This window comes from Rattus norvegicus, chromosome 14, assembly GCF_036323735.1.
Source record: "Rattus norvegicus strain BN/NHsdMcwi chromosome 14, GRCr8, whole genome shotgun sequence".
Taxonomy (NCBI): Eukaryota; Metazoa; Chordata; class Mammalia; order Rodentia; family Muridae; genus Rattus; species Rattus norvegicus.
Window position 1 is genome coordinate 62,628,267 of NC_086032.1, and position 27,965 is coordinate 62,656,231.

Genomic DNA, 27,965 nt, shown 5'->3' on the forward strand with positions numbered 1-27,965 from the left:
TTGCGGGGAAGGAAGCTCACGTTTTGACCCCGCAGAAAGGAGTCCACTATCTCTGAAATTCTTTGCTGCCCACAGAAGGATTGCGGGCCCCTGCTCCTGCTAGGCTCAGCGGGCATCCCAGGGGGTCTGAGCCACGGCCCGCCCCTCCCCCAAGGTCATCCAACTTTTCCCTCCCCCTCCCCCGCGGGGCGGGCCCCCGCGAGCATTATTCATTGGTCCCGGCCCGCGGCGGGCGCGGGTGCTGATGTCAGGCCAGCGCGGGTGAGGCGGGTGCGGCGGCCGCCCAGCAGCCCGGGCGCGGGTGGGGGGGCGCCGAGTGGGGGTGGCGGCCAGCATGCTGCTCGGCTGCGGCTCGGCCTCCCACACCCGCGGCGCCCGCGTCCTCGCCAGCAGCGCTGGCGGCCGATCGGCAAGCGGCACCCGCGTCTGCAGCGGCGCTGGGTCCGAGCGCGCGGCGCGGGGCGGCGGCGGCGGCGGGGGTCCGGGCGGGGACCGGGGGACCCGGCATGGCGCTACGGAGAGGCGGCGGGGCGCTGGGGCTGCTGCTGCTGAGCGCCGCGTGCCTCATCCCGCCGAGCGCGCAGGTGAGGCGGTTGGCGCGCTGCCCCGCCACTTGCAGCTGTACCAAGGAGTCCATCATCTGCGTGGGCTCCTCTTGGGTGCCTAGGATCGTGCCTGGCGACATCAGCTCCCTGTGAGTGGGACCCCTCCATCTCCGCCCCGCCCTGCCCTGCGCCGGCCGCCACCAGGGAGTTGCGGCTGGTGATGGGGCAGCGCCACCTGACCCTGCTCCTCAGTCCCTTTCTTTGGGTTTGGGTTGGGGGCACGGAATGTGGGTGGAATCTGTGTGGAGTGGAGGATATGGGGACTCTAAACCCCAGAGTACCGGAATCCAGACAGGTCCGCGTGACAGTTTCTCATTGTGGCCCGAGGCCACCTGCATCAGACCTACCTGAGGGAGCTGATGCTACTACAGACCCAGAGCCCACCGTGGGGTAGGGTCTCTGCACCAGAGTCCACAGCCTGTATTTCGGGCCTCTGGGTGATCTTGGGGTGCCTTAAAGTTTTGAGTGGTTCTGCTGTGTTGTTGAGTGGGTGGGTGTGTGACTGGAGAGCAGCTGTACGCGCCGGGATTGAGAGGCTAGTTAGGAATGGGTGAGGCCTCACCGCAGCGGGCCTCAGCTATGCTGGGAGGTTGGCCCCCTCCTGACCTCTCCACACCGCAGGCAAGGAAATGTCTAGCCTGTGCAAGGCACACAGCTTTCTGGAAGTGGAGGGGTTGCTCCACGTGGCTTACAGAGGGGGAACCCAGAGGACTTCTGAGTGTTTTACCATATATGAAGTGTCCAGCCGAGCCCCTGGTGAGGGAAACCTCCCAACTTCTTGCCTTGAGTTCGAGGTCCTCTCTTTTACCACCGTTCTCCATGGTGGGTCGTATTTATCACCAGCACTAACAGAACTAACCAGAGAGATTCCTCTGCCCACTTGCTAAGCACTTTCAACTAGGTCTCAAACAGTGGCAGTGGTGAAATGTTTGTTATGGAAGGGACCTTAGGATAGTCCCTTATTCCAGGCTGAGGTGCTGGGGTACCCCTGCAGATGTAGAAGAGGGAATCCTAAGGGTGAGGGAGTCCTGGGAGCACGTTGCTTGAGCTTTCCTCCTGCGTGTCAGCGGTCGTGTGCTTCTTCAAGGCAAAAACAGCATCAGTGTTCAGGGAGGGAGAGGGTCCGGGTCCTGTTTTCATTTGTAAAAAGTTGGAAGAGTTTGGCTGTGGAGAACATCAGGCCTGTTTGATTCTTACTATTGCTAAATTCCATCCCATGGAGGATTCTAGAATTTTCCTTTGGATGTGATCAAAGCCGAAGTGTTCTGCATGTTAACTCCAATAATGTGTGGAAGTCCTGCTGTGCTCAGAAAGTCCTGAGGCAGAAGCAACCAAGCTTCCTTTCCGGGTTGACCATTTATTTGGCCCTCTCCCTTCCTGGGCAAGTTCAGGTGTCTCTGAGTTTCCCCCAAGGCTTTCACAGTACATTTAGTCAGAAGTGCTCAGAGTGTCTTTCAGAGACTTGTGCTTCCGAGGGGAATGCTTAATCCTACCCCAGAGTTTTGTGGGCCAACATGAACTTTGTGTCTGCACAAACAGAATCCTGGGTAAAGTAATTATCCACCTTCAGCTGAGGCCTCCTGTAGTTAAGCGAAGGAAAGTGGGGGATTGATTCAAGCTGACTGAGCTTGTCTGTGCAAGGAGCCAGACCCGTAGCACAGGATTCTGTTAGCCAGACTAGTTTTCCTATTGATCTGGTTTACTGGAAAGCAACTCTCCTCTTCTCATCCTGCTCCCTGGGAAGACTCGAATCTTCACCCCAGAGAGGAGGAGTGTGAAGTTCGGGTAGAGGAAATGCCAACTGCCCCCTTGGCTTGGCACTTCCTGAAGAACCCCGGGCCTCACTCTGTCCCTCTCTTGCCCATAGGAGCCTAGTAAATGGAACATTTCTGGAAATCAAGGACCGAATGTTTTCCCATCTGCCTTCCCTACAGCTGCTGTGAGTATGGGACATTCTTTGCAAAATGGGGGTCCCTGACTACAGTCCTTGAAGGGCGGCCTTGTTGGTGTGGGTCTTCCTATAATCCACAGCCCTCCGAGTCACCCTGGCTGGCTCTTAGCTTTCGTTTGTCCTGTGGTGTCCACATTAAACCACTGTTCTCCTGCTCCAGGGCCTTCCACGACTTTATGCTAACTTCTCCACTGGGACTCATGGTACATCCCTATCACAGATTAGGCGACTGGGAGGTAGCTGCATTGACAATAACCAGAGTTTCCTCAAACATCTCACCTCAAAAAGAAACATCATTAAAATATAGGTAATCCCGACACGGCTCTTCAAATAGGAGCACTTCAGTTTGTCTCACGTGCAGGCAGCAAGCAGCATGGTAGGTGTGCGTGTTTGTATCTCACCGGCATGGCGTTTCTTCAGAAAAGGCACTTTTCTTTCCCCATGATGAAGAAACTGATGCTCATGCAAGGTAAATACCTTGTCTTGATTCACAGAATCAGGATCCAAACCCAAAGCCCAAAGTTTTGTTTGCACCAGCTCCTCTTAGTGAACCACATCCAAGTCACCATGGTGAGTGCCTGTATAAGTCAGTTGATGTGCAATAATGAAAATAAATGTCCCAAAGTCACTTTTCGAAGGCAGTTTGCTAGGTTGGGGTGTATAGGTGTCAAGGGCATGTAGCTCATTGGTAGAGTACTTGTCTACCATGGAGGAGGCCCTGGGTTCCATCCTTAGCCCTACACAAACAAAACAAAGATCAGAGACAGTCGCGAGTCTATAGCATATTTCTTGGAATTAGTGAGACCATACCTATAGCAAGCAATGCACTGTAGAAGTTATCATCGGTAGCTTTGTTCTTAATATGTTGTATACCTTCTATAACATTAAACTTACCGCTTACAATCTCAGTTCGTATGCTCAGAAGGCCAAGGTGCTTGCTGCCAAACCTAGTGACCTGAGTTTGATGCCTGGGTCCTGTATGGTGGAAAGAATGAAATAACTCCAGCAAATAACTCCAGCTGAAGTGTGTTGTGGCACACTTGTGCCCACAGATATGTCTTTGGACATACAACTTTGCAATACATACATACATACATACATACATACATACATACATAACCTTACATCTCAATTCTTTTAGGATAGAAATATAGCATAGATATTAGTTGGTCAAATAAATGCAGGTAGTTTTATAAATATTTATCAAATGGTACCTAGCTACCCAAATTGAAAACTATACAGAGATAATCCTCTAGAGATTTATTAACCTTTTAAAAATGATTATTTCTCATGAGAAACTACAGTGTGGAAGAAAGGATTTTTGCTTCTAGGTCCCCACTGTGTGACTTTAGTCAAGTCTCTTAATCTCTCAGGGCTCAAATATCTCTAGAATACAGTTGGGTTAGATCCCTGTAGGTCTGTAATTCCATGGGTTCTTGGGTATCCTGAAGAATTTATTGGCTGCCCTGTTGTACCTAGCAGAAAATTGTTTTTGAATAATGACCATCAGTTCATATTCCTAAGATCCTCCATGACTGAGACAGGTAGTATTAGAGATAGCAGAAAGTTCAGTCACCAGGAATCCCTTCCTCACTGTCCCTATCACAGTGGTGAGGACAATAGGGACCTAAGGGGTTGTCCTTGGGCTGAGAATAGCCCTCATTTGCACAAACCATCATCCAGCAAAAGAAAAAGAAATGGCTTTGCCACACATCACACACAAACCTTTCTGTCTCTGTTAAAACCTATCTTGTTTTCAGATTGCTGAATTCTAACTCCTTCACGGTGATCCGGGATGATGCCTTTGCTGGCCTTTTTCATCTTGAATACCTGTAAGTGTTGTGTGGTGTCTACTAAAAGTTTGTTGCCTCTGGGAGGTTTCTGAGTTGTGTCCTGTGGTGGGTATAGGGGTGCAGCAAGCTCCCTACTTATGTAAGCACTGACCTGAGAGTTGACTTACTTCCCAGCTTGCTCTAGGGCAGGAGGAGGCTGGAGATACTCATTCATTCTCTGCTGACCTTTAAGTTGTCATGTAGTAAGCACAGTTGGAAGTCAGGTTGGATATTTTTACCTCCATAACTAGGCATGGATTTGCTGATGGGCCAGAAATAGAGCTGGACGCTTCTAGGGGCTACGTATTTTTAAACAAAGTTTCCCTATTTGGGGGGTAAACGGCCTGTTTTTACCCAGCTGTCCCATATCCCATTTGCTCTATCTCCTGTGAGTTATGTTGAAGGTCTAATTAGCTTTTTCCTTTTTCTAAAAATGTAAAGCCAAACCAAACCACAACAACAAGAAGGCAGGAGAGGGAATTCTTTTCCCTTCTTCAGATGTACCATTTCTCCCTTTAATAGTGAGCTTGGCCATGGTTCTTATTTCAGCCTTTCTCACATTCAAACCTTTCTCTTCCACCTTAAGTTGTCCTAGCCTTGTATTTGGTGAGTCTGTAATAACGTTAATCCTGCTATCAGTCAGGGATTTCCTGTTTAGCATTCAGAGGATTTGCAAAGACTTGTTCCTGCTGTCTTATCTGAGGTGAGCAGGTAGATGTTGGAATTCTAGACACATCCCAGGTAGAAAAAGCTCTCTGCTGATATGAACTCTCAGGGAACGATGTCTCCCCAGGAATTCTTTCTCCGGAGAACCCTCTTATAATCCGGTATTTTGGCATGTATTTGATGTGCAAAGAGTGTCACAGCTGCAGGGTTGAAGCCACTAAGGTCGCCCAAAAGCCTGTGAATAGCTGTGGGGTTCTTAGGATTTTCTCTGGTGGGGAGTTCAAATGCTGCCCAGGGCATCAGGGAGAAAGGCAGCTTATCAGGGTATGCTAAAGTCTAGTACTAAACAGACACCAGAGTTTTTAAAAATAGGCATCAGAGAATGCTCCCTATGAGACCTAACTCATCCGTTGTGACACAGATGTAGCAAAGCCTTTCCCGTGGATGGCTAGTATTTGACTCAGCTCCTTGGCCCTGGAAAACAGTTACAATGTATCCTTGTCATATCCTGAGAGTTTATAGCTTAGCCAATGTCATTGCTACAAGGTCTCTGTGCAAGCCCTGTACCATTTCAGCCCAGAGCAAGTCAGCTTTGCTCCGGGTCCTGTCCTTTCTGCTTCTCAGCCTTCTCCCAAGCTTGAGAATACCCTCCCTCTCACCCCCCACTCCCCTTTTACCACTTGCCCAGGCTATGTAGGACAGGATGAGCTCAAGGTTTCTGGAAGCCATGCTTACTAGAACTCTTCCTCAGCAAAAACTAAAATACAGAGATGTAAGTTTGGATAGCAAGGCACAGACCAATGAGGAAGCAGGGACACTGCTTGGAAGCTTTCCAGTGTTGCAGAGACGGGAGAATTTCTGGCCTCCGTGCAGTGCTTTGTCCCTTGCTCAAACCCAAGATGTGATTGTGCATGTTGCCAGCTCGGAATTTGGAGACATCCGTACTGGTCTGTTTGGAGCAGAGAGCACATGTTCTTGCCCACATGCCCAGCTCCCTCGTGGCGTTTAGCGTAACTTGCTGCTAACTTTGGAGCATCTATACTTTCTGAGTGCTTTCCGATTTTATTGCCAAAGCACACTGTATTGTTGGAGAGAGAGTTTGGGTGAGAGAATTCAGTTGTATTGCTTCTCTCCTTAGGTTCATTGAAGGGAACAAAATAGAAACCATTTCAAGAAATGCCTTTCGGGGCCTCCGTGACCTGACTCACCTGTAAGTCCTATGAAATCTCTTATACAGGGCTGGCCATGAAAGCATGAGGCTTCTGGGTTGATTTCTAAAACCTATGTAAAAAGACAGACATCGTGGTACATACTTGCAATCCCTGTCCTGGGGAAGCAGAGACAGGGGGATCCCTGCGACTTGTTGGACAGCCAGCCTTGCCTAAGCAACGATGCCCAGGTCCCAGGGAGAAACTTGGTCTCAAAACATAAGGTGGATGGCTCCTGATGTCACATGTGCACACATGTATACAAACACACATACACTCACATGTGTGCACATGTTCATGAACACACATGCACACACGGTTGTTTTTCTTTGGTGTTTCCATGATGTTTCCTTATTCACAACATCTCTCAAAAGAGACTCATTTCCAGATTGCCTAAGAGGTTCCCATGCTGTCAGACAGCACTTGTTGGGGTGACCAACTGCATTTTGGTCTCCATCAGCTTATGTCACCATGGAGATCTTAGGACTCCATGTAAAGTGGGAAAACATCAGTGCTGTGAGGGTCATTTGCTCATAGAGGAAGTGGGATACAGGCATGGTTCTTATATCTACTTGGTGCCAGGCCTGGTACCTACAGGCCTTCCCTGGGTTTTATAATAATTTGTGAGTTTCCATTCTACAGAATTGGGAACTGAGATAAGAGAAGCCATCACCTAGAGGGTATAGAGACATTGAGTGAGAATGAAAGTTGCTTATTCTTTTATGTTGGATTAATCTGTAGTTTTAGCTAAGCTCTTCAATTCCTTAATAGCGTGCCAGAGAAACAAAGGGGGGGGGAAGAAATCGATCTGAATCGATTGGCATATCAGAATGAAGCAAGCACTTAGAAAAGTTAATAAAATTGGAAAAAATAATGGCTGTGTTTGTGAAACTGGAAAACCAATCACTGTCATGGTAAATGGCATTTATTAGCTAAGATGCGAGCTTCATTTGCATAATAGATAATTTTGTCTGAGAAAGATGATGGGTCCTATACGTCCGTAGTCACCTTGTCTACAGTAAAAAGGAGAGTTGGGGAAACTGGAGAGCACTGAATCTAGGTGCTGGGCCGGGATGGTGGTACCTGTGAGTGTAACCCTGACCACAAAGTAGGGGCATAGTCATTTAAGTCTTTTTGCTGGGGTAGAAGTGCATGCCTTTAATCCCAGCACCCAGAGAAGTAGGTGGATCTCTGAGGCTTCTCTGGTCTACGGAGTGAGTTTCAGGACAGCCAGGGATACACAGAGAGACCCTGTCTTGAAAAACAAACCAAAACAACCACAAAGAGTCTTCTCATTAAGCTGTAACGATCCTGGTGAAGCCACCTGCTGGTGGACACAGTGAGCTTGAGGTCTGGGGCCATGAAGCAGATGCCCTGCCTGAGGTAGGGAAAGACCATGGGTGATCAAAACAGTTGTCAGCAGAGGAAAACATGTGTCCTGTTGACGTCATCGTTCTTGGGTTTCTCTTTCTATGGAAGTACTGGAGTCCTTAGTTCCCGTGGACTGAGACTTCAGGTTCACAACCCAGTAATTACTTACTGCTATTTCTTAGCTTTTCTGACCCTTAGTTCCCTCATTCCCAAGAGAAACATTATTTTACTGACTATGGACAGTATGATGTACATAATGGGTTTATGATGTTTGGCCCCAAAGACTGTAACCCTGTTCTCCATAGTAAATGCCAATGCAAGGGTTTGGCTGGTGTCACCACCACCATCACCACCACCACTACCACCATCTTCTTCATCATCATTTTCCTCCTCCTCCTCCATGACAGTATCATTTTATCCTTCCAGTCATTAAAAAGTCTTGGTTTTCTCTCTGGATTGCTAAATTTTCTTGGTGATTTGAATATCCAGATAGGGACTGCTGAAGGGCAGATGTGGTTGAGAAGGGCAAATGAGGCAGATAAGTGTGGGTCTCAAAACTTGGGAAGGATGGTGGGCTGTTGCTATTGGTCAAAGGCTACAGGCAGGACTTACACATCATTTATGGATGGAGCTGTGCCCTTTTCCCCCTTTAAACTTCTCACGCAGAGGAAGCCTCAGCTCCAGAAATCACTCGCTTAGGGAAATCACTACCCGGAATCTTCTCACTTAAACGAGATGTTCGAGGTTGGCCTTTGTGAACTTTCTCAACACTTAGATCCCCACATTCATATTAAAACACAGGTTAGGTTCCAAGCAGAGGGAGCAGTGCCAATCTGTAACTAAAATCTAGGACATTTGTTTTCCAGCACTCTTATAGAACCCAGGGGACAGGAAGCTATTAAATAGTTTGAGAAATGAAGTAAGTGCTATGGGTTTGCAGACAAAATGAAATTAAAAGGAAGATGTTAAGCACTTAGCCTGGTAGGGTAGACAGCTCATGAAAATAGGACTGGCTTTTGAAACCTAAATTACAAGCTTGGAGCAATAGCAAAATATATTTTGTTTGTTTGTTTGGTTACTTGGTTGGTTGCTTGGTTTTTTTCTTTGACTAGTCTCTATATATTGTTACATTATTACCATTTCAGTGCAACAGTTTCCAAATAGCCACATTAAAAACAAAACAAAACAAAAGCAACAACAAAACCCAACCAATTTAATTAACTGATATTTAGCTTTAGTTTTTTGTGCTTTCCTTTCTATATTAAATCAAACACCCCCTTTAAAGTTTTTACAAAAATTACCCCCAGTGTACATTCAATGTGATTATATAATCAACGTATTTCCTAACACATCAAAAAATGTGTAAGGGCCTCATTACGAAAAGCAAGGTAAAATAGCACATGAAATGGTACTCTAAGCCATTTATGGTTACTGGAGTGGGAAGGGGATGACTAGAAACTACTGTGCTTCCCATTCTCAGTCAGTATTTGAAGGAAGAGTGTTTGCAGTCAAAATGGGCCTACGCTTTATACCACACCCTGCTGACTGTAAACAGAAGCACTCATTCATTTGCCTGTCATTCCCGGATGGGCCATGAGCATGCTATGACTAGGCATGACTAACTTTATACATTTTAATAACCTATCTTCATATTTGTCATTTATACACATTGCCATTTGTACTCAAGAGTAGAAGAAAACTCTAGAAGAAGGTATACATTTCTTGGCCGTGTTACTTTAGTATCTGGGGAACCACCGACTTGGTAGACATCATTTCTGTCTAGCATCTTCTCACAGCAGCACTGCACTGTGGGCATCCATCCTCAACGGGCTGGCCACAGGGCATTGCAGAGTCTCGAATCGATGGGAGCTAAGGCTCGTCATAACGTCTACTTTAGCCGGAGCTGGGTGTGGACTAACATCTCAGAAACCTCTGCAACAGGGGAACGATTTCTCATCAGCCTCGGTTAATGAGAAGATGAAATTGATCGTAATCAGTTCTTCACTAAGCATGCCACTTCAGTGAGATTTTATTGTTATCCTAATGTGTCAGCATAGAATGTCTTCATGTACAAGAGTGTTCACCGAGTCCATTTCAGAAGCAGAGATAATCACATACACTTAGATTCTTTGGGGGAGAGGATTGTGAATCTTCTGTTGTTTGTCTCATATTGATGCTTCATTCATTCAAAAAAATAGCGTATCCATCTTCATTAGCCAAGTTTCACAACTTCCTGTGTGTGTACCCTGTTGTAGGGATGGGATAAAACCATGAATGGACAGCAGTCTCTGTGTGCTGCTTTCGGGTTGAGAAGTTACACAGTCAAGAAGCAAACCATTAAAATATAGTTTGCAAATGACCGTCTTCCGGTCAAGACCAAGGAGCAATGGCAGAGGTGACAGAGATTCACGTGTGGCTGGATTAGAGTAGTGGGCGGTGCAGTCTCAGCTAATGGGGAGGGTCTTAGACTATGGAGAGTCCTACATGCCGTGAAATGGAACCTTGCTTTTTTTTTTTCTTCCTGTTTTTGAAGATAAGATGAACTGGCCTGGAACTCATTCTGTAGACCAGGCTGGCCTCAAACTCCTAGAGATCCACCTGCCTCTGCCCCACAAGGGTTGGAATTAAGGGTGTTGCTCCACTAGGCCTGGGCTAGAACCTTGGCTTTTATTCCAGCAACTGTAGAAGCCATCTGTAGTTTAATAGCTCTGCATAAAGAGATTACTTATTTTCAAAGCAAAAGCAAACTTACATTGGAATCCAGTTGCCTTTGTGTAAAGGAATTTGTGTCTTTCAGTGATGATCAAACTATGGATTGAGCCATGTTTTGATGAGAAGGCTCGGAACTCTCTTTGAATCATTAGGCATACTTAAAGGAACTTGAGAATGACTGGCAGGAAGGTAGTAACCGCATTAAAATGTGACTTTCTTTTTCTAGTTCTTTGGCCAACAACCACATTAAAGCACTTCCAAGGGACGTGTTCAGCGATCTGGATTCCCTGATTGAACTGTGAGTAATGCAATTTAAATTTGTGTACACTGCCACGGGCCCTAGTCAATTACGTCTTTCAAATCCCTTCGCTCTCGACTGCTGACCACAAAGTAGTACACACAGAGAAACAGCATGTGTATTGTCTTGTGTTGATTCCAGCCATTAGATATTGTACCCTGCGTCCAATAGTAAATTAGGCATGCTGGCTGGCTGGTCCCTGGGTGGTCTGTCCACCTACTTTGCCTTCTCAAGTTTTACAGGAAGCATTGTGACTGTAGCACATCTTACTGGAGGCAGGTTAACAAGACCCCGGATGTTCCAGTTGTATTTGTGAATACTGCCTTCCTATCAGCTCCTGTTTTCATTTCCAGGAACCTACACTGGGGCAGTTTTTCTTCTCATCCCTTCCCACTTCCAGTATCGCACTGAGACAATTTTAGGAGAGCCAATGTCTCATTTTTTTTTAGAACTCTCTGTATGCCATTCGACAAAAATCACCACATCAAGGAGTATTCAGTAAAGGCAACAGTCAGTATGAGAAATAAGATCTGTGAAATACAACTGTTTGTGTTTAAATTCCGTATCCGGATGGTCTTAGATCTGTCAGGCGGTAACTCCAGTGTTTCCTATTACTGCCCAAACACATCAGATATGTCTGCCTCCCTGTGTATGGATGTGGGTTTTGTATTTCAGAGACTTAAGGGGTAATAAATTTGAATGTGACTGCAAAGCCAAATGGCTGTATCTGTGGCTGAAGATGACAAATTCCACGGTGTCTGATGTGCTGTGTATCGGTCCACCAGAATACCAGGAGAAGAAACTCAACGACGTGACCAGCTTTGACTATGAGTGCACCACCACAGGTAGTCGGAGCCTCTGTCCTCAGACTCAGCGGTGGGCATGTAGGACAACCCTTTGTTCTCCCTGTAGACCATGCAGGGCATACGAAGGAAAGCGAATGGAGATATTTTCTATAAAAATCACTTTACAGAAAGTATAGGGATTTTAAAAGAGCTGAGTCAGGGCTGACCAGGTGACTCGTTGAGTCGAGGTGCTTGCCACCAAGTTTGGTGACCTGAGTCCAGTTCCGGAGACCTCTGTGGTTGAAGGAGAGAACTGACTGACTGACTCTGAGGTACACATGAGCGTGCCTACGCACACACGTGTACACACACAAAGTAAGCCATGTTAAAAGTTTAAGAAGATGACTCAATGTGGTTTGGAGGACATCTCAACAGTTGGGGAAGATTTTGTTAGCTGTATTGGCTCTAATTTTAATTCATTTTTTATCCTTTTCCCGCTTTGGAGACAAGGGATTGCTATGTAGCTCAGGCTAACCCGATTCTTGTTAAACTGAAGAACCTGGCCTTGAAGTTGAGGCAATTGTTTCGACCTCCCCAGGGCTTGGTATTGCACATGTGTTGTTGTTGTTGTTGCTGCTGCTGTTGTTGGTTTTGTTGTTTTCACCAAGCCTGTTTTAATTTTGATTCTTTGCAAAATTCCAACTTTCCAGTGTTGTTTCTTCCCTCTAATTGTATGTTTGTGTGTCCGAGTATATCGAGTGCATGCAAATGTTCTTGCGTGTGCATGCCGGGCTATGTGGATACCAAAGGTCAAGCTTGGGTGTCGTTCCTCAGGATGCTTTTTGAGGCTGCATCTCATTGGTCCAGAACCTGCTGATTCAGCTGGATTGCATAGCCAGTGAGACAGGTCTCTCTTTGCCTGTCTCTGCCTCTCCAGCACTGGGCTTTTGTGTGAATTTTACCACATCCAGGTTTTTGTATGTGAGTTCTGGGAAAGAAAATTTAAGTCTTCAAATGTAGAAAACACTTTTCTGACCAAGCTAAAGCTCTCCTAGAGCTTTAGCTTTTCTGACCAAGCTCTCCCAGACTGCCCATCTGTCTGTCTGTCTGTCTGTCTGTCTGTCTTTTAAAGATTAAAATGCCGGCTTGAGAATTTGGCACGAGGATCCTCTTCAAACAGGCCTGGCCTGCCAGAGCCAGTGCAGAGGGCCTGAGTATTTTTACTGTCACAGGCTTTTTATTTTTCTCTAGTAAGATGATACTTACTATAAGCTTAATACCAGGTTTTTATATCTACAAATTCTTTTCCATTTCAAGTAGGATGAGATAACTGGGGAAGTTATAGCCACTGGCAAGGCAGAATATATACCTTGACAAGTGCTTGCCCAAGAAAAACAGTCGCACTGAAGGGAACTGTAAAGGTGGTTTGGCTTTGTTTTATGGAGAGCCCACCTCGGGGGTTTCCCTTTCTACATTTTTGAGGTTATAATATAAAATTAAGATGCTGATTCCCTCCAAGTCCCTGCAGGTAGAGAGGGGAGAGGGAGGGATGCCTCCATTTGAAAGGTTCAAGCAGGTTTCCACTGCTTCTGAAACCAGCTTTTCAAGGAGGGAGGATCAATCCACAGTGTGTAGCCAGATTTCTAGATGTTTGTGGAAATAAACAGTGAGGTTAGGAGTTGCTATCTAAAAAGCCTGAAGGCATGTCAAAAGAACAGTGGGGAGGAGAACTCAGAAAAAAAACGATTAAAGAAACGCAAAAATCAGAAAGATGCCCAAGAACAAAGTATTGTATTTAAGCCAAAATATACTACTGCCTTCCAAACACATAAGCCAAAAGCCTCCAGGTAGAAATGAATTCCAGGTGTTTGAATGTGTGTGTGTGTGTGTGTGTGGTGTGTGCATGTGCATGTGCGTGTGTGTGTTCGAGTGCACACATGTGCACATGTGTGCATTCATGTGTTTGCAGCTAGAAAACTCACAAGTTTTGCTCTCTTACGGGAAACTGGAGTTTCAATAAAGTAGCCAAGCCTTTCACCTCAGAGCTGGGGTTACTCAGCTGTGTGATTGGCAGGTGCCCTTCACTCAGCCGGGCCGCTAAGGTTGTTTATTATGCTATCAGGCCAATAAATCAGAGGTCATGGTCAATGACATTTGTATAGAAAGGCATCACGGGACACCATTTGGCATTAAGTACATCGGACGTTATCTGAGGCTCCTCTTGGCCTTGCCTTCAATTCTTTCCTGGAGAGTTCTCTAAACTCCACAGAGAGGTTGTCATTTCCCACCATTCCCTTTGAACCTGGTCACAGTATCTATTTCTGAGAAGATGGGGGGCAGAGGGGGTTCAGGGTCACCTTATGGCTGCCTTACTGTGGAATCTTAGCTCAGATCTCTGTTTGGCCCAAGAGAGAACAGCATTGCTATAGAAAGTGGACACTCTGGAAAGAGAGCATAATTTATACCAGAAAACAGGATTTCTGACCTCAAGGCCTTCTGGACGGTTCTAATCACATTCTGGGATCAAGGGTTGTCATTGGGAAAGAGACAGTGTGGAACTGGAACAGCCAGGTCCTGAGTCTCAGAATCTATGGGGACAGCGTCCTTTAAAACCCTCAAGCCATCTCTCTTGGCCTAGTTGTCTTTGCCAACAAGGTTCCTGCTCCTTTACCAAGGCCACACAAGGCTTTCGGGTAAGACCTAGCTGACTGTACCGTCTCTGTTACCTTAAGGCTCATGGATACCCTTGCTCTGCTCCAGTGTTGTTCTATGTGGTGGGCAGATGGGTGAAATGACACAAGATGACCTGTCCCCAGATACTGTCCCAGCCACATACCCTCAATAAATTATGAGGGTATGACTCGCCTGTCTTCTGCTCACATCAAGCCCTGGCCTCTAGTACAAAAGACTTTGCAGGGTAGGTATGAAGATGCCTGGAGGACAGAGACTAGCGTCCTGGAGAGACAGACAGACAGACAGACAGACAGACAGACAGACAGACACACACACACACACACACACACAGACACACACACACACACACACAGACACACAGACACACAGACACACACACACACACACACACACACACACACACACACACACACACACACATGGGTGGGGGGGTGAGAGAGCGCCCAGGGTCACTTTATGGCTTCCTTACTATGGAGTCTCTCTCTTAGCTCAGATCTGTTTGGCCCAAGAGAGGAGGGCATTGTTACCATGCTGTTCCCTCCGCAGAAGAGAGTAATGAGCAGGCAGCCATCACCCGCTGCCTCAGCAGTTCAGATTAATCACAATTCTTCCACACCCTCCCCTTGAAGTCTATTTTTAACTAGGCAGAGGTTCCTGTTACCCATCGATGATCCCATGTTAGGTGGATAATTCGCTAAATTCCTTAGAGGGAGTGAGTTGCGCATCCTAATTGTCCTGCTGCCGTCCCCATTTCGGGGCTGATGAAAATGCAATGAGAAATAATGCATTAATGTGCACTCTCTCTCCCCGTAGGCTCAGCATCATGTATAATTTATTCCCTGCAAGTTCTATAAATAGCTATGTAAAAATCTGTGGATTCCAGCGGGAGAAAGGCTGAAGTTGTAAGAGACCCACTGACATCATGAACTTGATCTGCTGTGAATGGAGGCGGTGGCTCTGGTGGAGGCACACACCATTAATATTTTAACGCTAGAAAATTGATGTCACTTCGGTCTGTGTGTCCTCTGAGGTCTCTCCACAATGACCACGCCTTTGGCTTTTGTAAAAGTTCAAGTTCAGATACAGGGTAGGAAAGGGTATTTAAATTTCACTTGTGCTGTCCATTCCCCAGAGTGTATAGAGACACCCGTGTCTCAGTCACTGTCCCTTTGGTGGTGGGCATGGCACTAGGTCTTCTATGAAGGATTAGTCATTTCAGTGGTTAGCAGTGTGTGTCATGCCAGATAGTCAGAGTATAGGAAATATGAAACAATGAATTCAATTTGGAAAAATAAATTAAAACGGGGCCAGGGAAGCTTGATTGGTACAACACATTCTGTATTCTGGTGGAACTTTTTTTTTTAAATTTAGTTTGCATCCAGATCAATGCTACTACTCCCAGGCTCCTTGCACCCCCTAATAGTTCCTCCTCCCATCTCCCCTCCCTTTTTCCTCTGAGAAAGTAGAGGTTCCGCTTTCTATCCACCAATCCTGGTACATCAATTCGTTGCAGGGCTAGGCGCACCTTCTCCCACTGAGGCCAGGCAAGGCAGCCCAGTTAGGGGAATGTAGCTCACAGACAGGCACCAGCTTTAGGGTTAGGCCCCACCTCAGTTGTTGGCGGACCCACATGGAGACCAAGCTGCACTTCTGCTATGTATGTGTGGGGGGGCCTCGGTCCAGCCTGTGTGTGCTCTTTGGTTGGTGGTTCACTCTCTGAGAGCTTCCAAGGGTCCAGGTTAGTTGACTCTTAATCTTCCTGTGGAGTTTCTATATCCCCTTCAGGGCCCTCAATCCTTCCCTTAACTCTTCTATAAGAGTCCCCAAGCTCCACCCAATGTTTGGCTGCATAACAGAGTGTCAGTAATAGTGTCAGGGACTGGTGCTTGCCCACGGGATAGGTCTCAAGTTGGACCAGTTATTGGTTGGCCATTCCCTCAGTCTCTGCTCCATCCCTTTCCCTGCATTCCTTGTAGACAAGATAAATTTGGGGGTTAGAACCTTTTTTTTTAACAAACAAAACTCATTTTCTTCTTTTAAGTGCTTAATCCTATAGATTTGGGCACACATTTGTGCCTATGGAGATCAGAAGAGGGTGTGGTATCCCTTGGAGCTGGAGTTACAGGTAGTTTTGAGGCACCTGACATGGTGCTGGGAGTTGAATTGGGCAAGCAAGCCCTCTTAAGCACGTAACCATCTCTGAGGCCCCTATTCTGGTAGATCCTTTGTGTGCCAGGACTCCTCAGAACAGGTGGAACGCTTTTGTTCTCCTTGGCGTGCACACATTCTCTGGCAGAGGATGACATCTCTGGGACTTGAGAGCACAAGTGGGAGAGACATGGAAGCCAGCAGGTAGCTGTCAGGAGCGTTTAGGATCTGTGGCCTTCATGATGAAAGAAAAGCAGCTTAACAGAGAGGAGTTGATCACCATCTCTGCTGAAGGGAAGAGAGCTGCGTCCTTCCATGTTTTGGAGGCCAAGAAAGGGAGCCTGCAGGAGCAACTTCTTTTCTTCCTGTTCACCTGCCTTGAACAGAAGCAGCCTTGAGCACTTGCTAGTTGCCTTCTGCACTGATGTGGCAGTTGTTTCTTGGGGGGGGGGGCATCAGGAGCAGGCGAGAAGCTATAGGGAATCCTCCCTAAGTCTTCAGCAGGCGGCTTGCTATGCCATCTTGCAGAAGTAAAATCACCATGATTAGCATGGGCTAGGTGCTCTGCCTGACACCTTTGGAAATGCAGGTCCCTCTGATCATAGGTGCTCCTGAGGCTCCATCTCCCTCCGTCAGTCACATGGAAGCTTGGCCTGCCTGTCTGCCAAGCCTGGCCTCCCCTGGACTCTTTGCTCTCTGTCGGGATATGGGGAGGGGCACCCTGTTCTCTAGAAACATCTATCCCTCCACCGCCTCTCAGTCACCTATCTGTTGGACTATGGAAGCATCCTCCTCTTAGTTCCCAGTAACAAACTCCTTTCCTGTCTCTCCCTTCTCACAGGACCTGGCTGCTGTATTCAGCCTCCTTGTCTGTCTCCCAGAGGCTCCATGACAGACCCGGGTTGAGGCCATGCTCACCCATAGTAAAAATAGTGTAATAAGCACTTACTGGGTATCCCAGATGAAGAAGGGGCACCTCTTACAATGCAGGTGCATGGAACTTCCTTTTGTGTTGGGCTAAATGGTACTCACATGCATGCAAATGTGTCACAGATGTGTGCATTCCCTCTCCCATGCATAGGAAGGCAGAGAGAAAGTCCTCTCCCCAAGGTTACTCAGAACACCAAGCATCAACTCAGCAACAATGTGATTAAAATAGACACCTCCCACCTCACAAAGACGGTCAGGATGCAGACGCAGGTGGGATAACCGGCGTCTGCATCTGTTTATACTGAGTGTGCTGTGGTGGGCATTTTCACCCGGCAAGATCTGTACCCACCATGGAGCTGGGAGGGAGAGCTTCCTTCCTTAGGACAGGTGAATGGAGGCCTGAAAGTTACCAGTCCTGGGTCTTTAGGGCAGGAAGTAGCTTCAGGACATTTGCCTCTAGGCACAATGGTCATCCTAGAGCCTCACACAGTCCTTGTCCCCTGAGTCCTGGCTTTCCTGCCACCTGCCTTTACTAACTCTTCTCACCCCTGCTTCGCACTTGCCACCTCAACCTTTGCCCAGCCGCTGTCTGCTTTCCTGCCCCTGATGGAACTGGGCTCCCTTGATGCATGGCCCGTGTGACTTCTTTGCTAAGACAGTGTCTCCACGTGGGACTCTGACACTATTATTTGGAGTCTTATAATAAAGCCTGAAACATCAGTGTGTAGAGATGAGCCGGGTACTGTTGTGGGGGGCTGGTTAGAGATGGCCTTGTTGGTGACACGAGCTTGAGTTAAGATGGTTAGGGTTTGGATGAGAAAGCTCTGTGCCCACCATCTCCTCCTGGATGCACAACCAGGGGGCTGCACTTGTTGGAACATTTCTGGCCAGAAGAACGGCTTAGTCTCTGGTTTTTGACCACTTGTGAGGTTTTGTTTGTTTGTTTGTTGATCAGGGTCTCTCTGTGTAGCCCTAGTTAGCCTGGAGCTTTCTATATAGACCAGGCTGTCTTGGACTCACAGACATCCACTCGCTTGTGTCCCCTGAGTCCTGGGATTAGAGGCATGCTCCATGCATCCTGCCGTGTGTGTGTGTGTGTGTGTGTGTGTGTGTGTGTGTGTGTGTGTATGTGTGTTTTAAAAATTATTTCTTTTCTAGATTTCTAATTCCCCCACTTACAGGCTATGCTAGCACTATGGGCAGGCCCCTGCCACCCCTTGGCAATTCTGTGCCATACCCAGTCTTTCACAGAGTTGGTTGTCACTTATGGGCTCTGTGTGGGTGAGGAACACTCAGTCCCTGTGTCATTGTGCTGTACATGTTCCTGCAGAGTTCTGGGTCTGCTCACTGCTATGTCATGATGCCTAGACTGTAGGCACCAGACATCAAGACCGGTATCCAGGGAGCTCATTTAGGTTCCCCTCAACTTCCCCAGGGGTCCTTTAGACCCCTGTAGAAGATATTTGTTCCCAAACTTATGTATGCCCTGTTTGGAGTGTAGTGCTCCCTGTGGCCTGAAGGGGTGCTGTTTCCCTGTAGGAGTTTGTGGAACTGGGTGTAAATCACAGGCGACCACAGGGTTCCTGTGTTGGGTGAGTTTGGGAAGGATATCATCGAGCCATATTCAGCCAGCGTCTTCCCTGCAGGGGCTGCTCTGAGAGAGCTAGAGGCTTGGCATTCTCAGAACTTACTAGAACACAGCATCCCCTGTCAAAGAGTAATTTGCATGCCAGCTTCATGAATTTCATGCCCTGGCTTTCTGAAAGCCAGGTCTCCATTGAGACCTCGTTGGTAAAGTGTGGGGTGTGGGGTGGGTGGTGGGGTGGGGGAAGGGGAGTGGGCGGAGGGCGCAGTATCAAAAACTGCACCGACCTGACAGTCCCATCTTTCAGAGTCCACAGGGCAGTGTGGAGGTCCCTGCTCCTCCCTGGGTCCCCAGACTGATAGTGTAAAGCAGAGAGAATGACAGTTGGATTTCTCACTGGGATTTTATGAACTAATACTTGTTTTTCCACACCCACTCTCAGATTTTGTCGTTCATCAGACTCTGCCATACCAGTCGGTGTCAGTAGACACGTTCAACTCCAAGAATGACGTGTACGTGGCCATCGCACAGCCTAGCATGGAGAACTGTATGGTGTTGGAGTGGGACCACATAGAAATGAATTTCCGGAGTTATGACAATATCACAGGTATGTTGTGGAGGACACATCAAGGGAAGGCTTGACGCCCTAGCTGGAGGGGAGGGAGGTAGGGACCACATTCCAGTCCACACTCACGGTCCCTCTAAGGTTTTCTCTGTATGGATGGTCAGACATTGGTGAGTGTGGAATTTCAGGTGGTGATTTCTCACTGGTGGTGGTCCCTTTGGAAAAGAGGAGGTGACAACTCCGTGAGAAAGGGGAAAAACTTCCTTCAATGTTAAGAAGTCACATGGGAATCCCATGGTCCTGCAGAGTTAAGGAGGCTGTACCAGAGTTAAGTCACAGCTTTATTAAGCTGATTTTTAACTAATGTACTAACATACAGACGTGCACACACATATACATACAAACACATATACATACAAACACATATACATACATATACATACACACGCATACACATAAATGTACATAAACACATGTACAAACACACACACACACACACACACACACACACACACACACACACACACCACCCCTCCTCCCATTGCTTGCTCCCATGATCCCTTGCTGGGTCATGATGGTCACTGTTCACACTTGGTAGAAAGGTAGCAATGAGAATGAACTGGTCATACATTCAGACCTTTGGCTTCTTTCGATTCTGGTAATGAATTCGGAGGGTTTTAGTGATACTAAAAATGAACTGTCTGTTTGTTCTTTAAGTAAATGGGTAAAATTAGAGACCAAAACAATCTTTCAGTCTTCTCTTCAGTATAACGGATACTGGCAGTTTCAAGCAGCACTCTGAAAGGCTGACCATTGTCCTTCAAGAGACTTCCTGCCTGGGCTCCAGGAGACATTGAACTGTTTCTCTGGAGTAGATCATGGTACAAATTCTGGGTTGGGAAGATCCTAGGACTTTGTCAGGCACAAGTGTCTATACGGCAAGTGCAAGCACATAGGTAGGCAGAAACAGTGGCATTTCACTGGGGAACGGGCTACTAATGAACCTAATCATGAGCCTGATGCCCAGGAGATGCCATCTCACATGAGCTCGTTGCTGCTGCCATAGCCACCTGGCCTTCTGGTGTGCAGTGCACTGTCCTTGGAGCAGGGTCTGGGAGCACAGACTCAGTGAAGATCTGCACGAAGGACCTTGAACCTGGACCATGGCCGGGGAAAGAGAGGATGTGAGAAGAGCTTGATCTCCTGTCAGAGTTTGCTTCATGGTTTTGGTCTTAGAGCTTGCAGGAAGATGCGTGGTCTGACTCCTGCCTGTGTCAGCACAGTCAGCACAGCTTTCCAAGTGACCTACTCTCTTCATTCAGGGACAGAACCTGTCCCTATATGTGTCCCCATCCCAGTTCTATGAGGACAGAAAGGAGTAGCATTGCTGTTCACCTGCCCTTGACACTCACTGCAGCTGGCAATTTAGGGGAGACTGGGGTTCCCCTTTAGGGTTCTTAGTCTCATTAGTTAAGTTTTAAGACTGAGCTCCAATGTAAGCACAAGGGGAATTTTATTAGTATTAAAAAGAAAAGCACAGGGCACACAAGCTGTAAGTCTTAGTAGCTGTGTGCAGCGGGTAAATGAAGAGAGAAGAAAAGGCCATGCCAGTTAAGCTGGTACGGTCAGATACAGGCAGACAAGAGGCCATGTGGTGGGGAGGAGAGCTTTAGAGAAAGGGTAAGGAGGAAGGCAAAGGCTAAATAAAGTGTTGAGGAAGCAGATTTAGAAAAGAGAGACGAGAAGGAAAAGTTAGACACTTTTCTGAACAATTCACAAACTCAGACTTACAAACCCACTTGGCTGTCATCTGGGTCTGTAAGCTTCTGCACTAGAAGTGAGGATTCTGGGAAGGAAGAAAATCTCATTAAAGGACTAATTAGTCCACCCAACTCATTAGCCCGGCTTAAGGTGAGCCTTCCTCTCCAGAGGTGGTCCTTAGCCAAGGCGTTTGACCCGGCCCAGCTGGTAGAGTAGATTTCCCTCCACCTAGAGATTCTACTCTCTTGGTTAAGAAGTTATTGTTTTAACTCTAGCACTGGGGGCAACTGTAAATCATTCGTTCTTCATGCACGCGTTTATTGGGCACTTCCTCTGAGCTGGCTGCATTCTAGCTGGTGGGGACATAGTATCTGGGCAATTTCATTAATGTTCATCAATGTTTCTTTCATCAGCACAGTGGGAATTTTAGGGCTTCGATTTCATCTATGAAATGGGATTAGTGATCAGATGTGGCGATCTGGGAAGGATGTAATAGGTGTTGTGTGTAGTGGGCAGACCCTGAGGCCAATGGCAGCCTTATCCACCAGGGATGATGGAACCAGTTCTCCTCCACCAGAGACTCACCCCACCTTCCTGACTTCAGCCAAGACTTCTGAGACTTTTATAGGCACAGAGAACACCAGAACTGGCTGAAACTCCTGAGAACGAATTGCTCGTTCAGGGGAAGAGTGTGCCTGTTCCTGGTCACTAGTTTAGCTTGGTGTGAAAGAGTCCTGGCTTGGGTGGTCAGACAAAGCCATGTGTGGAGCCACTGGCCGTGAGCAAGAGTAAGAGAGAGTGTGGATGATTCTCCCTTCCTTGTAGTGGGCCTTCCTCGTTATCATCTTGCTTTGTCATGGCCGACTCTTAAGTCAGAAGGAGCTGCTCAGTGTGTTCTCAGTATGTGCCTGTTAGGTAGGGTTTCCGAGGAATCAGAGGCACCCAGTTTCTCTTCTGGGGCCCTGGTGAGGTGTTCCTTTGTCTCCACTGAGAAACCCAGTGGTCACGTTCACGTCAATGCCTGATGCTTCCTCTCCTCCTTTGTTGTTCTTTTTGTATTTTCGTTGTTTTAAGACTTTTGCATGTTTAGACTTGTAATCTTGGCTCCTGTACTGACAGACAGTCAGTCAGATAGACAGATGAGTGTATATTGAGTGTACACACGCTGGTTACCTGGACAGTGGGATTGAAACCCTTCTCTATACAAGACAGGCTTAAGGTCTCCCTTAGGGATGGGGCCTTTGTAGCCAGCTTGACTTAGAAGTTGCTCTTCGTGGGGTGGGAGTTTTTGAAGATCACTTTGGTAGTTCAAGCCCTAAAGCCTTAAAAAAGACACCCAACATTTATGCTAGCAGATTGTTACACGTGAGAACACTGTCAGAGGTTTTAAAAGTATGTTTATTTAACTATATGAGAAAGGGATTATCAATAATGAAAAACTAGAACAAACTGCTTTGTCCTGCAGTATAGGATCCATTAAATAGGATATGGTGCATTCATACAATGTAATGTTGCATAGTACTGTGGTTTTTTCTCTCTCTTTTAGTTCTATTACACTTTATTTTTATGGATGTTTTGCTTCTGTATATGTATTATGTGCACCACTTGTATTCCTGGTGACCACAGAGCCCAGAAGATGGCACAAGAGCTCTGGAACTAGAATTACAGATGGCTGCAATGTGGGTGCTTGGAATCAAATCTGGGGTCCTCTGGGAGAAAAAAATCAAATGCTCTTAAACTCTAAGCCATCTCTCCAGAGCCAATATATAGTAATCTAAAAATCCAGTTGTAGACGATAGCTAACAGCATGTGGATTCCATCAAAAAAGTAGGTTCTAAGGATGAGAGATAGCGCAGTTGGGACAGCATTGCCAGTGAGGATGAGAGCCTGAGTTTGATCCTCAGAACCCACATTTAAAAAAAATAGACAGACATGCCGCCTTGTGCTTATAATGTCAGCTCTGAGGAGGCAGAGCCAGGAGGATGCCTGGGGCCTGCAATGAGAAACAAGAACCATACTTCTCTTCTGGTCTCTGAATGCACATGTGCTCATAGCACACACAGATGTGCATGGATGTACATGTAAAAGTAGGTTACTAAAAGCATATATGTAGTATAAGCCCCAGTGTGTTTTTTAAAAAAAGCATATTTGATATAGTGATATATATAGATATTGATAACAGATTAAATATTAAGGGAATGTATCAAAATATTAATATTCACCAATTAATGTTGGTTTCAGCATAGGATTTAATTTTGGGTGTGTCTTTTTGGTACTTTAGTGATGGAATATGGGTGATATAGATTTAAAACCTAGGCACTATCACATACCGGCTATATGACTTTATATGAAATGCTTAACCCTTCTGTGTCTCATTGTCAAGATGAACATGCTGGTAAGACTTGTCCTGTCTCCAGCGGTGATTGGAAAGAGAGAGTAGACAGGCAAAGGTGCTTAGGACAGTGTCTGGTTACAAGGACCCAGTTTCTAAGTTTACCCATTTTGCTTTGATGAACATCCCTTTTGCCCTCACCAAAACAAAACAAAACAAAACAAAACAAAACAAAAACAATGCAAGAGATCAGGTTGAAGGAAGTTCAGAACAATAAAAGAAAAAAAAATACCTTTTAGAAAGCCACTGATTAGCCCCAAAGCTAATCTTCAGGACAGAAATTGGATCATTATCCTTGTAATTTACAGACCAAATTTACTTTGGTCAAATTACCAGGAAAATTAAAAGAAAGACAAAACTTATGATCTGGAAGGAGGGACAGCCCTGTTTGTTAGGTGGTCTTCTTTGGTGGAGGATGGGAGTCCAGCATAGAGTGGTAACCCAGGGCAGAGCGGGAGTGGGTCCTTTGTGATACTGAGCTGGGTCTCAGACCACTGTAAATTCCACAGGTGTTTCCGACTGTGGGAAAGCATTGAGAGGCGGGGGTGTCTTGAGATTGTCAGGACAGTTACTTCACTTACCCTGTAAGGCCTCTCCTCTGTGTCAGTGCCATGCACTAAGGGTCTTGCACGCTCTTTGTCTTCAGAGGCCCTGAGGACCCCACCATGGAGACAAGCAGTGCAAAACACCATCCTGCCACGTCTTGTATACTGTGCTGTGGTGTTGGGTGCACTGGCATTGGGGCGATCGGTCTTCATGTCTCCTTGACAACGTAGCTACTAAACAGTAGCTCTTCCCCTCCCCATCCCTTTAGGTCCACTCTTTGTGCCTGTGACTCCTCCTGCAGGTGGACTGACAGCTTTGTCCGTTCATGGCTGGCCTTACTCACTTAGCAGATGAGACCAGTCTGGGTTGTACTAAGCATCGGGCTTTCCTCCTTTTTGGAGGCTGAATGAATCCTATTCTCGGTGTTCATGGGCCGCAGTTGGTTTATCCCTTCATCTGTCCGTGGAAGCGTGGATATAGCATCCACCTTTCAGCTGTTGTGTGTAATGGTGCTTTCAATAGGACAGACAGTCTTGGTATATTTAGTGCTGCTATTACAGGAAGGCGTTTAAGCAACAGAAATTTCTTTTTCAAGTTCTGGAGTCTGAGATATCCAAGATATCAAGATCCCAGCAGATTTCATGTCTGGTGCAAGATCGCCCTTCATGGCTATGGCTGTGTGTGTGTTTGTGTGTGTGTGTGTGTGTGTGTGTGTGTGGTGTGTGTGTGTGTGTGTGTGGGGTGTGTGTGTGTGTGTGTGTGTGTATACACATGCATGCGTGTGGCGTGTGAGTGCAGGCACATGTGTGTCACATTGCATGTGGGGGTGGGGTCAGAAGACAACCTTGGATGTCCGTCCTCGCCCTTCATGTTGTTTGAGACAGATTTCTCTTTTGTTGTTGTCCACACCAGGCTAGCTAGCTGGAGGGCTCACCCTGTCTCCTTCTCCCATCTTGCTATAGGAAGGAGCACAGGGACTCTAGGACTTGGGATTTGATCTCAGGTCCTTGTGCTGATGCCCAGAGCCATTGCCCTAGTCTCTCTTTGCACCCCACCAGTCCTGCCCCAGTCTCTCATGGTGAAAGGGCAGAAGGCGGTCCCTAGGGTTTCTGTTGTTGTTGTGACGTAGTTACCTCTCTGAACCCCTACTTCCTGGCACAATTCCTTCAAGTTGTTATAGATGGAGAAATTCCCACTCCTGAACTCTCCCTAGCCCTAGCCATGGCAGAAATCTTGATTTCCTGAGGGAGTAGAGCTCACAGAGGGGCACAGCTAGAATGAGTGGTCTGTGTATTTTTAACAGGAGGGTAAGTAAAAGTAAACTATGCCCACTAGAAATGGAGGACAGACCCAGCCAAGCAGCGTGGTAGCTGGCCATCTCTACATCTGGACTTCTAATCCTTGACTTACTAATCTCCAGTTACCACCCTTGGGGTGGCTTAGGAGGGTCCAGTTGCTAAAATAGCTGAGGAATCATGTTTATCCACAATTCAGTTTGTTATCATTAAATGTCTTTAATGCAAGAATGCATGGAAATGCAAGAAAGGTCTAACTACCAATGCAGTTGACAAGTTTACTCGGAGAAAGGGCAATGGTGCATGCTCCTGTCTTAGCTTGGGTTTCCATTGCTGTGATGAAATGCCATGACCAAAGCAACTTGGGAGAGGAAAGGGTTTATTCAGCTTATGCTTCACCATCATGGTTTATCATCTAAGGAAGTCAGAACAGGAACTCAAGTCAGGTAGGAACCTGGGGGCAGGAGCGGATGCAGACAGCATGGAAGGGTGCTGCTCTCTGCTTGCTCCCCATGGCTTTGTCAGCCTTGCTTCCTAATAGAGCCCAGGACCACCAGTCCAGGGATGGCACCACCCATAATGAGCTGGGTCCTCTCCCATCAGTCATTAGTTAAGAAAATACCTTACAGTCTTGTCTACAACATGATCTTATGGGAGCATTTTCTTAATTGAGTCTCCCTCCTCTTTGGTGACTCTAACTTGGCTCAAGTTGACATAAAACTGGCCAGTACATTCCCCCAAAGAGGAATCTGTGGGAGCTGGCCAAGACTGGCTTGGTTGGTTTTCCTAAAGCTCTGCCTCTACTCTCCTCCCTGGGTCTGTTTGGCTGTGTCAGACCCCAGCTGCAAGCTCTCTTCTGTATCTTCCCCAATGTTCCCAGTGACTGTCCTGGTTGGCTTTTGTCAACTTGACATAAATCTAAACATATCTGAGAAGAGGAAAATGTATCCATAAGACTGTCCTGAAGGCATGTGTGTCTGTACATTTGTATGACATTTTCTTGATTGATGGTTGATGTTGGGGAGGGGTCCAACTCTCTGTGGATGGTACCAATCCTGGGTGGTTCTGGATGGTGTAAAAAAGCAGGTTGAGCAAACCACAAGGATTAAGCCAGTAAGCTGCCTTCCTCCATAGTTTCTGCTCCATTTCCTACCTCTGCTCCCTCCAGGTTCCTGCCCTGACTTCCCTCAGTGATGGACTGTAATATAGACCCATATAATCAAATAAGCTTTTTCTCCACAAGTTGCTTTTGGTTATGGTCATGGTGTCTTAGTCACAGCAGTAGAAACCATACCTAAGACACCACCCTCACTGTTTCAACCTCAATGTTTATTTTAGACCTAATCAAGGTCAGGTTTCTAGAGCCCTGGCTTTCCTTTGGTCTGTTTGGCTGTTTCAGACCCCCAACTGCAAGCTACCGTCTTCATCTTTCCAATGGTCCCTTTGGAAGAGACTGAAATGAACATCTGGTCTCTCAATTTAGTGTCCAGGTGTCTCTTCCAGGCCTTGTTTTAAGCTCTTTTGGGCTTGTGTCAAGAAATAGAATTATCATATGGCAAGTCTAGATTTAAGTTCACAAGAAAGCACATGTTGGCTTCCACAGTACCACCGTACCTTTGGGTCAGCAGCACCTGAGCCTCAGTCTGGAGGGACCACTCACTGCAGCCATACTAACACCTTCTCTTTCTTTTGGCCACAGGTCAGTCCATCGTGGGCTGCAAGGCCATCCTCATTGATGACCAGGTCTTCGTGGTGGTAGCCCAACTCTTTGGTGGCTCCCACATTTACAAATACGACGAGAGCTGGACAAAGTTTGTCAAGTTCCAAGACATAGAGGTATCTCGAATTTCCAAGCCCAATGACATCGAGCTGTTTGAGATCGACGATGAGACGTTCTTCATCATCGCTGACAGCTCGAAAGCGGGGCTGTCCACAGTATACAAATGGAGCAGCAAAGGGTTTTACTCCTACCAGTCACTACATGAGTGGTTCAGGGACACGGATGCAGAGTTTGTTGACATTGATGGGAAGTCACACCTCATCCTGTCTAGCCGCTCCCAGGTTCCCATCATCTTGCAGTGGAATAAAAGTTCCAAGAAGTTTGTCCCTCATGGCGACATCCCCAACATGGAGGATGTGCTGGCTGTGAAGAGCTTCCGAATGCAGAACACCCTGTACCTTTCCCTCACGCGGTTCATCGGGGACTCTCGGGTCATGCGGTGGAACAGTAAGCAGTTCGTGGAGGTCCAGGCTCTTCCGTCCCGGGGGGCCATGACCTTGCAACCCTTCTCCTTCAAAGAGAACCACTACCTGGCCCTGGGGAGTGACTACACGTTCTCACAGATATACCAGTGGGATAAAGAGAAACAGCAGTTTAAAAAGTTTAAAGAAATCTATGTGCAGGCGCCCCGCTCCTTCACAGCTGTCTCCACCGACAGGAGAGATTTCTTTTTTGCGTCCAGTTTCAAAGGGAAGACAAAGATTTTTGAACATATCATTGTTGATTTAAGTTTGTGAAGGTGTAATCGGAGGGATTTCAAAGACGCATAGTGTTAGCTCTCACAAGAGAGGCAGGACCAAGAAGAAATAAAAATAATAATAATAAAAAAATCATAAAATAA

General features: G+C 46.8%; 1 protein-coding gene across 1 annotated transcript; it reads left to right on the forward strand.

The window, feature by feature from the left end:
* The first annotated feature begins 479 nt into the window (after nucleotides 1-479).
* Nucleotides 480-27,965, forward strand: Lgi2 (leucine-rich repeat LGI family, member 2). Its single transcript, NM_001107219.2, has 8 exons — nucleotides 480-694; nucleotides 2,473-2,544; nucleotides 4,317-4,388; nucleotides 6,193-6,264; nucleotides 10,572-10,643; nucleotides 11,319-11,488; nucleotides 19,228-19,392; nucleotides 27,044-27,965. The coding sequence occupies exons 1-8, from the start codon at nucleotides 507-509 to the stop codon at nucleotides 27,859-27,861; spliced, it is 1,629 nt and encodes a 542-aa protein (NP_001100689.2). The 5' UTR covers nucleotides 480-506; the 3' UTR covers nucleotides 27,862-27,965.

Bases quoted from the DNA above. Each gene is read 5' to 3' on its own strand.
- Lgi2 (NM_001107219.2), top strand. From the start codon at position 507: ATGGCGCTACGGAGAGGCGGCGGGGCGCTGGGGCTGCTGCTGCTGAGC. The intron at 11,489-19,227 runs GTAGTCGGAGCC...ACCCACTCTCAG, and splicing joins CTATGAGTGCACCACCACAG to ATTTTGTCGTTCATCAGACT. The intron at 19,393-27,043 runs GTATGTTGTGGA...TTTTGGCCACAG, and splicing joins GAGTTATGACAATATCACAG to GTCAGTCCATCGTGGGCTGC.